The sequence below is a fragment of the Scyliorhinus torazame genome, chromosome 13, assembly GCF_047496885.1.
Source record: "Scyliorhinus torazame isolate Kashiwa2021f chromosome 13, sScyTor2.1, whole genome shotgun sequence".
Taxonomy (NCBI): domain Eukaryota; kingdom Metazoa; phylum Chordata; class Chondrichthyes; order Carcharhiniformes; family Scyliorhinidae; genus Scyliorhinus; species Scyliorhinus torazame.
Genome location: NC_092719.1, coordinates 32,613,493 through 32,625,963, shown reverse-complemented (window position 1 = coordinate 32,625,963; position 12,471 = coordinate 32,613,493). Strand labels below are relative to the sequence as shown.

Sequence of the window (12,471 nt, the reverse complement as noted above, 5' to 3'; positions counted from 1 at the left end):
AACCAAACAGCACTCTCTTCTCATACAGTATAAATTGCGTTTTCCCCTTCCATTGATAATCTTGGGAAATGTCCTGATGAGTGCAAGACAAAAAGCTTTGACATATCTCTTTTTTCGCAGTGGCCAAGTTCTGTACTGCTAAATGACTAGAATTTAATGTCTTGTATACTCGAAGTTAAAAAATTGAATCTGACAATGGTGCACAAAATACTGTTTTACATTGACACAGTAGATTTAAAATTATTTAATAAACAACCCTGGTGCCAAGAAAAATCTACTCCAATCTTGTTCTTTGCCTTTTAGGATCCCACTGTTTTACGGTGACTTGTGGTTTCAGAATTATTTTTGTCCCGCTGTTCTGTAAAATAATTATTGGTGTTTATGTGACTTTTATATTGTAGAAAAATGGTACATTTCAAATAGTTGATGGGGTCTGTGTTTATGTATATTTTAAGTTGGCAAGGTCTATGAAGAAATGATGGCCATAGATGGCTTGGATATAAATAACATGAAACACAAGATTCGAGACTATTCCTTATCAGGAGCATACAGGAAGATAATTATTCGTCCTCAGAATGTTAACTGGTGAGTATGAAGGCATCGATAGAATCCCTACAGTGTAGAAGGAGGTTGTTCGGTCCCTCGAGTCTTTCCGACCCTCCTGAAGAGCACTCTATCGAGGCCCACTCTCCTGCCCCATCTCCATAACCCCACCTAGGCTGCCCATCTTGGGACACATCAGGGGCAATTTAGCATGGCCAATCCACCTAACCTGCAGATCTTTGGACTGTGGGAAACCCATGCAGACATGTGGAGAACATGCAAACTCCACACAGTCACCCAAGGCCAGAATTTAACCCATGTCCCTGGTACCGTGAGGCAGCAGTGCTAACCACTGTGCCGCCATTCCGTCTTGAATGGTTTTATTTTTAATAATCTAATGTTGAATTTTGACTAGTTATCCTTGTATTTATTCATTTATGTTTGAGGTGAAGAATGTTGATATTCTTCCTATCTTAAACAATATTTTGTACAATTATCAACATACACCTTTGTGTATGTAGATCTCTAGCGGTTTTGCCCTCGGTAAATCGGGGGGGAAATGGGGTAAAATAATTAAAGGAAACAACTGTGACACCTTTAGGAAACATCAACTACTTATAAGACTGCACCCCGGGGTGGCACAGTGGTGCAATGGTTAGCACTGCTGCCTCATGGCGCCGAGGACCCAAGTTGTATCCCAGCCCCGGGTCACTGTCTGTGTGGAGTTTGCGCTTTCTCCCCATGTCTGCGTGGGTCTCACCCCCACAACCCAAAGATGTGCAGGGTAGGTGGATTGGCCATGCTAACTTGCCCCTTAATTGGACAAAAACTTAACAAAAATAAGACTGCACCTGGATGTTACCCATAATTAAAGTTACTGGAGTGCCTTGGCAGGAGAGGAAGATACAATTTGAGCCTCTCACTGAACTAGGAATATTCATGTTTTCATATGAACACATTTAAAACAGTTGCAACAGCCTTAGCATTGAATTTGCACTGCACAAGAATCCATTACACTTTCTGAATTCTCCTAGTTATCCGTATTGTGCTTCAGTTTTTCTGTAAGAAGTATTCCAACATCAGGTTAAAGTCCAACAGGTTTGTTTCGAATCACTAGTTTTCGGAGTGCAACATGTTGCACTCTAACTTGGTGTTGTAAGACTTCTTACTGTGTCCACCCCAGTGCAACGCCGGCATCTCCACATTGGGTTTTCAGTGGTCATCAATACTTTCCTTGAAGGACCATAGAATTGTAGCTACAATTATTATTTGACTTATTGCTGGGGAGTCCAAGTGCTGTCTGCCACACTTACTGTCTGTGCTCTTCCCTCAGTCACATTTTGTTTCCTCCCAATAACTTTTCTTTGCCGTTTCTTTCACTGCTTTTTCTGCACTGCATGCACAGCTGGTTAGCTGCATTTTGCAACATCAGCACTATTTCAGCAGGGAAGGGAAGCTGCACTATTTGAATACTGAGAGTCCCACTTCATAAACAAGAGTCACAGATTTGTAACTTATGGCCTGAGCAATGTTTATGCTAGAAAATGGAACTGGCTGAAAGTCCTGGAAAAGTGCTTCCCCCCCCCCCCCCCCCCCAAAATTTGAAGTCATCCATGTTTTCTGATTGCTAATGTAGCGGAATATTTCAAGTGCACACCCACTTGGCTATTCATGAGCTTTTGTACATACTGGAGGGTACAAGGTGGGGTGTTGCCCTCAATCCATTATTGCTGCTTCTCACTGAGGAGTTTCCATATTTGCATATATACATTTGGAGCACGTCTGCAAAGCAGATAAGATTTTTAGGTATTTGTTATGAGGTACTTATTTTCAGGATATTCATCTCTAGAACAGAGTATCCAAATAGAGTATGGAATCTCTTCAGAAGGAAGCTGGACAAGTTCCTGAAAGGGAAGGAAGCTTTCAGTTAAGCAATCTGCAAACTGGCTAGGATTAGAAGAATTTATGAGTTACCACAGTCTGCTGAAAGTATGCTTAATTGCAATAGGAAATTGAAGAGGAATTTGCTAGAATTTTCCTAAATTTTAAAAAGACTTGCATTTAAGTATTGCTTTCTATGACCACCAGATGTCTCGAACCATATTAAAACAATGAAGCATTTCTTTATTGTGGTCTGTTGTAATGTAGAGTAAGCATGGCAGTCAATTGTGTACAGTCAGCTCCCATAAACAGTAATGCAATCATCAGGTTTTTGTTTGATGTCGATTGAGGGATCAATATTGAGTTTTGAGATTTAGGATTTTATTTATTGTCACGTGTCCCGAGGTACAGTGAAAAGTATTGTTCTGCATACAGTCCAGACAAATCGTTCCATACATGAAAACACATAGGACATACATAAATGCACAATGTAAATGCATAGACATTCGGGTGATGCATACGAAGTGCAGTACTACCCAGTAGAGAAGACTTGTGAAGAGAGCAGTTCAGTCCATAAGAGGATCATTAGGAGTCTGGTATCAATGGGGAAGAAGCTGTTTTTGAACCTGTTAGTGTGTGTTCTCAGACTTTTGTATCCCCTGCCAGATGGAAGAGAGAATAACTTGGTGGGCGGGGTCTTTGATTATACTGCCTGCTTTCCCAAGGCAGCAGGAGGTGCAGATGGAGTTGATGGATGGGAGGCAGGAAAGTTTAGTTTCCTGAGGAAGTATAGGCACTGTTGTACTTTCTTGGTTGTAGTGTCAACGTGAGTGGACCAGGACAGATTGTTGATGATGTACACATTTAGGAATTTGAAACTGTTAACCATCTCCACCTCGGCACCATTGATGCTGACAGGGTTGTGTACAATACTTCGCTTCCTGAAGTCAATGACCAGCTCCTTAACTTTGCTGAAGTTGAGGGAGAGATTGTTGTCGTTACACCTGGTTCTCTATCTCCCTCCTGTACTCCAAGTCATCTTTGTTCGCGATCCGACCCACTATGGCCGTGTCATCAGCAAACTTGTAGATGGAATTGGAGAAACATTTTGCCACACAAGTCGTGTTTGTATAGGGAGTATAGTAAGGGGCTAAGTACGAAGCCTTGCCTGGTATTGAGAACTATTATGGAGGAGGTGTTGTTGTTTATCCTTACTGATTGTGGTCTATGGGTCAGGAAGTCGACAATCCAGTTGAAGAGGGAGGAGACAAGTCCTAGGTTTTGGAGTTTAGATATGAGCTTGGCTGTGTTTGTGGTGTTGAAGGCGGAGCTGTAGTCGCTGAATAAGAGTCTGACATAGGAGTCCTTGTTGTCGAGATGCTTCAGGAATAAGTGTAGGGCATGGGAGATGGCATCTGCTGTGGACTGGTTCTGGCGGTATGAGAATTGCAGTGGATCAAGGCATTCTGGGAGTATGGAATTGATGAGTCACATGACCAACCTCTCGAAGCACTTGATAGATTGAGGCACATTACCTGGTTCTTCTTTGGCACTAGTATGATGGTATTGGCCAGGACACTGGGGATAGTGCCATTGGATCTTTTACATCCACTTGAACAGGCAAAGGGGGCCTCGATTTAACATTTAACATGAAAGACAGCGCCTCCAACAGTGTGGTACCCCTGCATTGGAGTGTCACTCTTGAACGTCAGTGAAGTCCTGGAGTGGAGTTTGAATCCACAACCTTCTGATTCAGGAGGTGAGACTACTACCGACTGGGCCATGGTTGACACGAAAATGGGCTTCAGGTTTTCTCTTGTTCTTGCCCCTTCCAGGTGTTTGTGTGATGAGCAGGTGGGAAAATGGTGCACAAGGCTACACTATGTCTGAATGTAGTGGATGTAATGGATCAAATGTTCTTTTCCGAGTTTTCTGTTAACTGCTCATATTAACTCAAAACAAAATGATTGATGTTGGTAACTTTATTTCCTTCACATTCTTTTTTGGGAACCTCAAATGCACAGGGAGATTCTAGTGTACGATGATAACAAAATTCCATTGGTTCACACTGATGTGGAAAAGCTGGAAAGCATACCTTTGCCTGAATCTTCTAAAGGTAGGGAAACATGGGGATAAACCTTGGATGTTCAATTGATTCTAGATTGACTAACTTGGAATGCATTTTCTAACCTCACCATCCAGCTTGCACTTCTTTGTCTAGCTGTGTGGAGCTATCCTCGCCTGTTCTATTGATCCCAGTTGTAACCAAGGCATAACCTGCAATGGCTTCTCTTCCCACACCATTTAACTCTCAAGTCCCCCAAGGATTTATCCTTGACCTAGCCTGTTTTTCATGTACATGTTATCTTTCAGTGACATCGTCTGTAAGCAGGAAATCATGTTCCACACATTCGCTGATGATATCCAGTTCTACCTTACCAATACTTCTTTCAGCTTCTCCATTGCCTCTGATTTGTCTAGCACCTAGCATTTGAAGATTAGAAATTTGATCCAACTATGTTGGGAAAACTCATCGTCTTTGGTACTTCCATTGCTCTCCCAGGTCATTGCCTAATACTGATTCAGAATGGTCACAGCTGTGATGTCCTATTTTATCCTGAGCTGAACTTCCAACCCCATATCGTTTCCATCATAGAAACCACCTGTTTCCCTTCTGAAACATCACCCATCTCTGTTCCTCTGTCAGATCATCCAGTGCTGAAACCCTCATCCATGTCTTTTAACTATTGGAGTTCTCTCCAGGTTAGTCACCTCACACCTTCCATAAACTTCAGCTAATCCAGTACACGACTGCCCACTCCAAATTTCACACCAAATCCCTATTGATCACTGCCCCCTGGGCTCGCAGGCTCCATTCTGGCAATGTTTCAATTTTAGAGAAAAAACAACTCATCCTTGTTTTCAAAATCTTTCAAGACCTCGCCCCTCCATATCTCTGCAACCTCCTCAAGTCCTACAACCCTCCAACGTCTTACCGCTCCTTCAATTCTGGCCTCTTGCGCACCCAGGCTTTCATTGTTTCATCATTGTGACTGTCTTCAGTTACCTAGGCACCAAGCTTTGGAATCTCTCTAAACATTAATCCCTCTCTATTTCTCCCTCCTCCCTTTAAGATGTTTCTGAAAAGCTATCTCTGACCAAGTTTCTGGTCACTTGCCCTAACATCTCTTTGTATTGCTTGGTGTTAAATTTTGTTTGATAATGTTCCTGTGAAGTGTCTTGGGATGCTTTATTAGGTGAATGATTCTGGTTTAGCACAGGACTAAATCGCTGGCTTTGAAAGCAGACCAAGGAGGGCAAGCAGCACGGTTCAAATCCCATACCTGCCTCCCCGAACAGGTGTCGGAATGTGGTGACGAGGGACTTTTCACAGTAACTTCATTTGAAGCCTACTTGTGACAATAAGCGATTTTCATTTCATTCATTTTCATGATTCTGTATAAATGCACGTTGTTGTTCTGCAGCCAATATGTTTAAAGTATTGGAACACTGCATCTCTAACATTTCAATGTCTTCAAAATGGTGAACATTTTGGACAAAGCCTTTTCCTGATACCTAATGTCAATGAATGATGGGTCGAAAACAAAACTAATTGTTCTAATACTCTGCAAGTATATTAAAAGCATTGGTACCACCTGCATATTTACATTTTTCTCCAGGTTGGTGAAAACATTCTGTTGGTTCTGCTGGCCTGTCCCTTAATCTCAGCCCGCCAATTATTGTTTCCGTCTACAACTTTAGAATATGAAGGGAGAGAAAGAATAATTTTGTCTGGGGATATGTCTTAGAAAAAGCGCTCTTAAAAACGACTTTCTATGATATTGTAAATGTTCTGAAATTACCAACTTTCTCTTGCAAAATGCAATAAAAGTGGTTTGGTGGTTCTATAAACATTTTCTTTTAAAAAAAAAAAAAAAAAATTTTTATTAGGGTATTTGTAGTTCTAATAATAACGATAACAACAACATAAACATGGCACATAACTATAAACATTTTCAATAACCACTAGTTCAGCTGATAAATGTCTGATCTTTTTCAAATTAATTTCTGTTATTTATTATTGCAGATGGTAAATATAAAGCCTTGAAAATGGATTTCTCACTTCCTCCCTCCACTTATGCGACTATGGCTATTCGAGAGGTGCTGAAAATGGACACCAGCATAAAAAATCAAACTCAGCTGAACACAGTCTGGTTGCGATAACCTGATAAATGTTCTGAGAATCTTAAGAAAAATGGAATGTGCTTTATTTCAATTCAGTCAGTATTGTTTTGTAACAGCTGCTGAAATGTTCAAGCAAAATGCTACTTTTATTTTCATTCACATGAGCAAAATAATTATTTTAAAATTGAGTTTTAACATTTAGAAGGTTGATTTTATTTTTCAGATGTTTGTAAAACTTAATGATGACGTTAAAGGAGCTATGACAACAATGATCAATAAATACACCTTTGGTATTCTACACGCACCTTGCTTGTTCTTGCATCTTATTTTGTTTTTATTTTTGCAGTGGTAATATTTTCTGTAGCAGCAGTTTTGAACATGGTATAAGAAAAAGAACTTCAAAGTCATCTGAAGTTTGGAATTTGAACTACAAAAAGCAAATCTTGGATAAGAGAAAACAATTTTAGAATATTCCAGTAGTTTACCAACTAGTCGCAACCAACAGTTCTCTATTGTTGGCCACTGAGATTTTGTGCAAGAGTGAGCCAAGTGCTGACTCCCTTGGCATTGGCTGGCCAGCGCTCAACCGCCGCTCCGCAAGCTTGGGCTCACGCTCCATCTGGCGCTCTGCGAGTCAACTGCAAGTTTGAGAGTTTGGACTTGCATTCCAACCATCGGTCCACGTGCTTTGCCATGCTACCACACCTCCCATCCCCTTTAAATTCTTTCCTGTTTATGAACAGACAACTATTTACAAGCATCTATTTTTTTAAAATGGTGAGATAACATCTACAGTCGCTCAAAATTTCCGTCTACCAGAAGACTTCCGAATTCTCTGAGAACACCGCAGCTCTATGATTGGCTGTGCCTCAAGTTGAGGTTGTGATGGCTTGAGCAGCAGTCGGGTGGTTTGTGGTTTCAGGAGGTACATTAGTGCAGACACGTGCTTCAGTTCCCATTGGAATAATACGGGGTCCTTCCTCTAGAGTCACTGATTTCACTGAATTTGGCACTATTGGCGGAACTCTCGTAGATGCTACTAGTTCAACCTGTTCTGCTTGTATTGTGTTAGTTTCTCTCTCCCTTATGTGGTCTACATGTTTGGTTACTTTTTTTGCCTTGGAGGTCAGCCAGATGGGACACGGGCCTGTTTTTGTTATGATCTTCCCGTGGATCCAGGCTGAGCCAACCTGATAGTTTTGGACCTCGAAAGACCTATTCCCTTTAACGGAATCGTGATGTATCTTTTTAAAAATATTTTTAATCATAAAGGATTTTCATTACAACAAAGTAACAACAATGCAGTAAACCTCAATACAAATTATACCCACCCGATCACTAGTCCACCTGCACCCCCGCCCCTCAACCGTCCACAAAGAAAGCAAAACTTTAACCAGTTCCTGAAAAAAGAGATAAGTGATTGCCACCTCGAGTAGAGCCCTCCCCCACCCACGCTACCCCTCACCCTGATGGTGTACTTGATCATAAGACATAGGAGCAGAATTAGGCCATTCGGCCTATTGAGTCTGCTCCGCCATTCAACCGTGGCTAATATGTTTCTCATCCCTATTTTCCCGCCTTCTCCGCATAATCCCTGATCTTTTCAAGCTACAAAAATTCCATCAGATCCCCAGCCAGGCCAAGGCCCTAGGCAGCACCGGGGACCTCCACCCAAGCAGTGCTTGCATCCAGGCTATTAACGAGGTGAAGGCTAAGACACCCATCTGCAGCACCAGCAAGTCGAATACTCCAAAAATAGCCACTGATGGGCACAGCTCCAGCTGAACTCCCAAAATCCCTGACATACTTGTGTTGGGTGTTCTGGTTCACAAACAAGCCAACAATGCTGGAAGTGGTGTAACGCTATTTTATTAACTGTTCAACTATGCTAACATACTGTAAATGTGGGTATAAGCAATACCAGCTTAACTGTGGACCCTTTCCTATCACTAGCTATGGTGAGGCACTCAGCACATGGTGAATGTCTGTGATGCAGGCTGTGAGCTCTGTGCTCTGAGCTGGCTGTTGCTAGAATGAGCGGGAACTTTCCTGTCCCCTGTCTTTATAGTGCTTATGCTCTCACTGGTGATTGGCTGCAGTGTTATGTATGCTGGTTGGTCCTACTGCATGTCCATCAGTGTGTGTGTGTGTGATTGCACCATAATGTACTGATGTATATTATGACCATACTGTCGTCAACAAAGGAGACCCAGAAGCTTACAAGCTTGGGGCAAGACAAAAACATGTACGTGTGATTCGCCGGATCCCTAAAGCACCATTCGCACCTATCCTCTGCCCCTGAGAAGAACCCATTCATACGTGTCCTGATCAGGTGTGCCCCGTGCACCACCTTGAACTGAATCAAGCTTAACCTCACACATGAGGAAGTGTAAACCCTGTAAAGAGACTCACTCCACACTCCTCAAAGCTTATCCAAACCAGCCAGCCTAGCTTGCAGAAACATGTCCCTAAACTGTCCAACCCCTCCCTCTCCCATGCCCTGAAAGAGTAATCCAAGCTAGATGGTACAAACCTATGGTTCCTGCAAATCGGAGCCAACGGATACATGGAGCACAGTTTAAAATGCTGCCTAAAGGTGGTGGGGGAGAAGGCCAAGTGGGTGGCCAGGGGGAGGGAGGAAAGGGGGGGGGGGGGGGAGGTTTCTGCGATGCGGCAGGGGGTGAGAGATTACATGGTCAAGGGTGAAGACGGGCCATCTGGGATGGGCTAGGTACAGAGTGGAATTAAAGGGGCAGGAGTTAAGTGGGGAAGATGACGGACGGTAGAGGAGATTGGAGGTGCAAGCCTCCGTAAGGTTGGTAACGTGGAACGTCCGGGGACTGAATGGGCCAGTTAAAAGGTCGCGGGTGTTCGCACACCTCAGGAGCTTGAAAGCGGGGGTTATCTTTTTGCAGGAGACACACCTCCGTGTGAAGGACCAAGTTAGGTTAAGGAAGGGGTGTGGTTTCTCATTCGGGGTTTGATTTGAAATCGAGGGGTGTGGTGATTTTAATGAGCAGAAAAATGGGATTCGTGAGTGCGAAGGAAGTGAGGGATCCAGGTGGGAGATATGTGATTGTGAGGGGTATTGGAAGGGGCACCGGTAGTGTTGGTAAATGTGTATGCCCCAAATTGGGATGATGTGGGTTTTATGAGGGGGTTGCTAGCAGCAATCCCGGATTTGGCCACGTACCAGTTTATCATGGGAGGAGATTTTAACTGTCCTGGAGCCGAGGGTGGATCGATCGAGCCCCAGGTCGATGGGTAGGGTACGAATGGCAAGGGAGCTGGGGGGGTTTATGGAGAGGATGGGTATGGTGGATCCATGGCGCTTTCAGAATCCAGGGGGGAGTATTCCTTTTCACACGTCTATAAGGTGTATTCGAGGATTAATTACTTTGTAGTGAGTCGGGAGATTTTGGTTGGGGTGGAGGGGGCAGAGTATGCGGGGATAGTTATCTCGGACCATGCACCCTACTGGCTGGTTATTCGGTTCAGTACGGGCCGAGAGCAGAGGCCGGGGTGGAGGTTTGACACGGGGTTGTTGGCGGATGGAGGTTTTTGTGATAAGGTGCGGTTGGCGATTAGGGATTATGTGGAGTTCAATCAGAATGGGGAGGTGTCGGCGGGCATTTTTTGGGAAGCACTGAAGGCAGTGGTCCGGGGAGAAATTATCTCATTTACGGTTCATGCGAATAAGGAAAGGAGGGCGGAACATGAGCGTCTAGTGAGCGAGATAGCGGAGGTGGACAGGGAATATTTGAGGGTGCCCACCGTGGAGGGATTGGCGAGGAGGAAAAAGTTGCAGGGGCAATTTGACAGGCTGACAACGGGGAGGGCGGTAGGGCAACTGCGTAGGGCAAGAGGGGTGCAATACGAATACGAATAAGGGGAGAAGGCGAGCCACATGCTGGCGCACCATCTGCGGAGGCAGGCTGCATCCAGGGAAATATTGAAGATCCGGACTGGGGCTGGGGATATGGTGTCAGGGCCAGGGAAGATAAATGAGGCATTTAGAGAGTATTATCAGGGACTTTTTATGAGGCACACCCAGGAGGAGAGGAGGGGGACATGGGGTGGTTTCTGGGCGAGCTGGAATTTCCCCAGGTGGAGGAAGCAAAGAGGCAGGCGTTGGAGGAGCCCCTGGGTCTGAGGGAGATGCTGGATAGTATCAGGTATGAAGTCGGGGAAGGCCCCTGGGCCGGATGGGTACCAGGCAGAATTTTATAAGGAATTTGCGGACCTGGCACCACATCTGTTGGGGGCGTTTAATGAAGCACTGGAGAAGGGGGAGTTGCCGGACACGATGAAGCAGGCAGTAATCACACTAATCCCCAAAAAAGGGAAGGATCTGGTGGAATGTGGGTCGTATAGACCCATATCACTATTGAACACGGATGTGAAAGTATTGGTTAAGTTGTTGGCGGGGAGGATGGAGGATTGTGTCCCGGGGGTGGTTGCAGAAGATCAAACAGGCTTCGTGAAGGGCAGGCAGCTCGCGAGTAATATAAGACGGCTGTTAGATGTGGTGATGAATCCGTCGAGAGCTCTGGTACCGGAGGTGGTGATGTCCATGGATGCGGAGAAAGCATTTGATTGGGTGGAGTGCCGGTACTTGTTCGAAGTTTTGGGAAGGTTTGGGTTTGGGCCGAGATTTGTGGCATGGGTGCAGTTGCTGTGGCGCCAAGAGCGAGGGTGAGGACGAATGATATGAGCTCACGAAGCTTTGACTTACACAGGGAGCCCGTTGTCGCCGCTGCTGTTTGCGCTGACCATAGAGCCATTGGCGATGGCTCTCAGGGGGTCGGCAGAGTGGCAGGGGATAATGAGGGGACAGAGGAAGCATCGGGTGTCGTTCTATGCCGATGACCTCTTGCTGTATGTTTCGGATCCAATGAAGAGTTGGAGGTTTGTTGGGGAGGTTTGGAGGGTTCTCGGGTTACAAGCTGAATGTAGGGAAAAGCGAGGTATTCCTGGTGAATGAGCTGGCACAGTGGGCTAATTTAGGGGGGATACCATTTACGGTAGCGAGGGATAGGTTTAGGTACTTGGGGATTCAGGTAGCAAGGGAATGGACGGGGCTCCATAAGTGGAACTTAACGAAGCTAGTGGAGGAGGTCAGAGAGGATCTTAAGAGGTGGGATACACTGCACTTAACGTTGGCGGGGAGGGTCCATGTGGCGAAAATGAATATTCTGCCGAGGTTCTTGTTTTTCTTTCAGGCTGACCCGATCTTTATACCAAAGGCCTTTTTTCGGAAAGTGGACACAATCATCTCTGACTTTGTATGGGCGGGGAAGGTGCCGAGGGTGGGGAGGACCCTGTTACAGAGGCAGAGGCAGCAGGGGGGGTTGGCGTTGCCAAACTTGCTTCATTATTATTGGGCGGCGAATGTGGACAAGGTGCGGCGGTGGTGGGAAGGAGAAGGGGTAGAGTGGGTTAGGATGGAGGAGGAATCTTGTAAGTTTGAGGGCTATGGTGACAGCAGCATTGTCAATGGCTCCAAGTAGGTATTCAGGGAGCCCAGTGGTGCAGTCCAAGGTGAAGATATTGAATCAGCTGAGGAGGCATTTTAGGGTGGAAGGGATGTCGGTGCTAACGCCGTTGTGCGAGAATCATGGGTTTGAGCCGGGGGGTATGGATAGTGTATACAGGAGGTGGAGGGAAGTGGGGCTGGTCAAGGTGAGGGATTTGTATTTGGAGGAAGGGTTCGCCAGTCTGGAGGAGCTAAGGGAGAGGGTAGAGCTGCCGAGGGGTAGTGAGTTCAGGTATCTACAGGTTAGGGACTTTGCACGAAAGGTCTGGAAGGGGTTCCCCAGATTGCCTGGATACACCCTGCTGGAGCGACTGCTGCTTCCAGAT

At 45.1% G+C, this 12,471-nt stretch overlaps 1 protein-coding gene across 3 annotated transcripts in view; it reads left to right on the top strand.

Moving 5' to 3' along the window:
• pus7 (pseudouridine synthase 7) overlaps positions 1-6,913 on the top strand; it is a 61,436-nt gene extending 54,523 nt beyond the window's left edge. For all 3 annotated transcript variants that reach the window (XM_072471287.1, XM_072471285.1, XM_072471288.1), the window contains exons 14-16: positions 456-585; positions 4,449-4,540; positions 6,512-6,913. In XM_072471287.1, the coding sequence (XP_072327388.1) occupies positions 456-585; positions 4,449-4,540; positions 6,512-6,648 (359 nt within the window). In that variant the 3' untranslated portion in view covers positions 6,649-6,913. The remainder of the gene's footprint in view (positions 1-455; positions 586-4,448; positions 4,541-6,511) is intronic.
• The last annotated feature ends 5,558 nt before the right edge of the window (positions 6,914-12,471 follow it).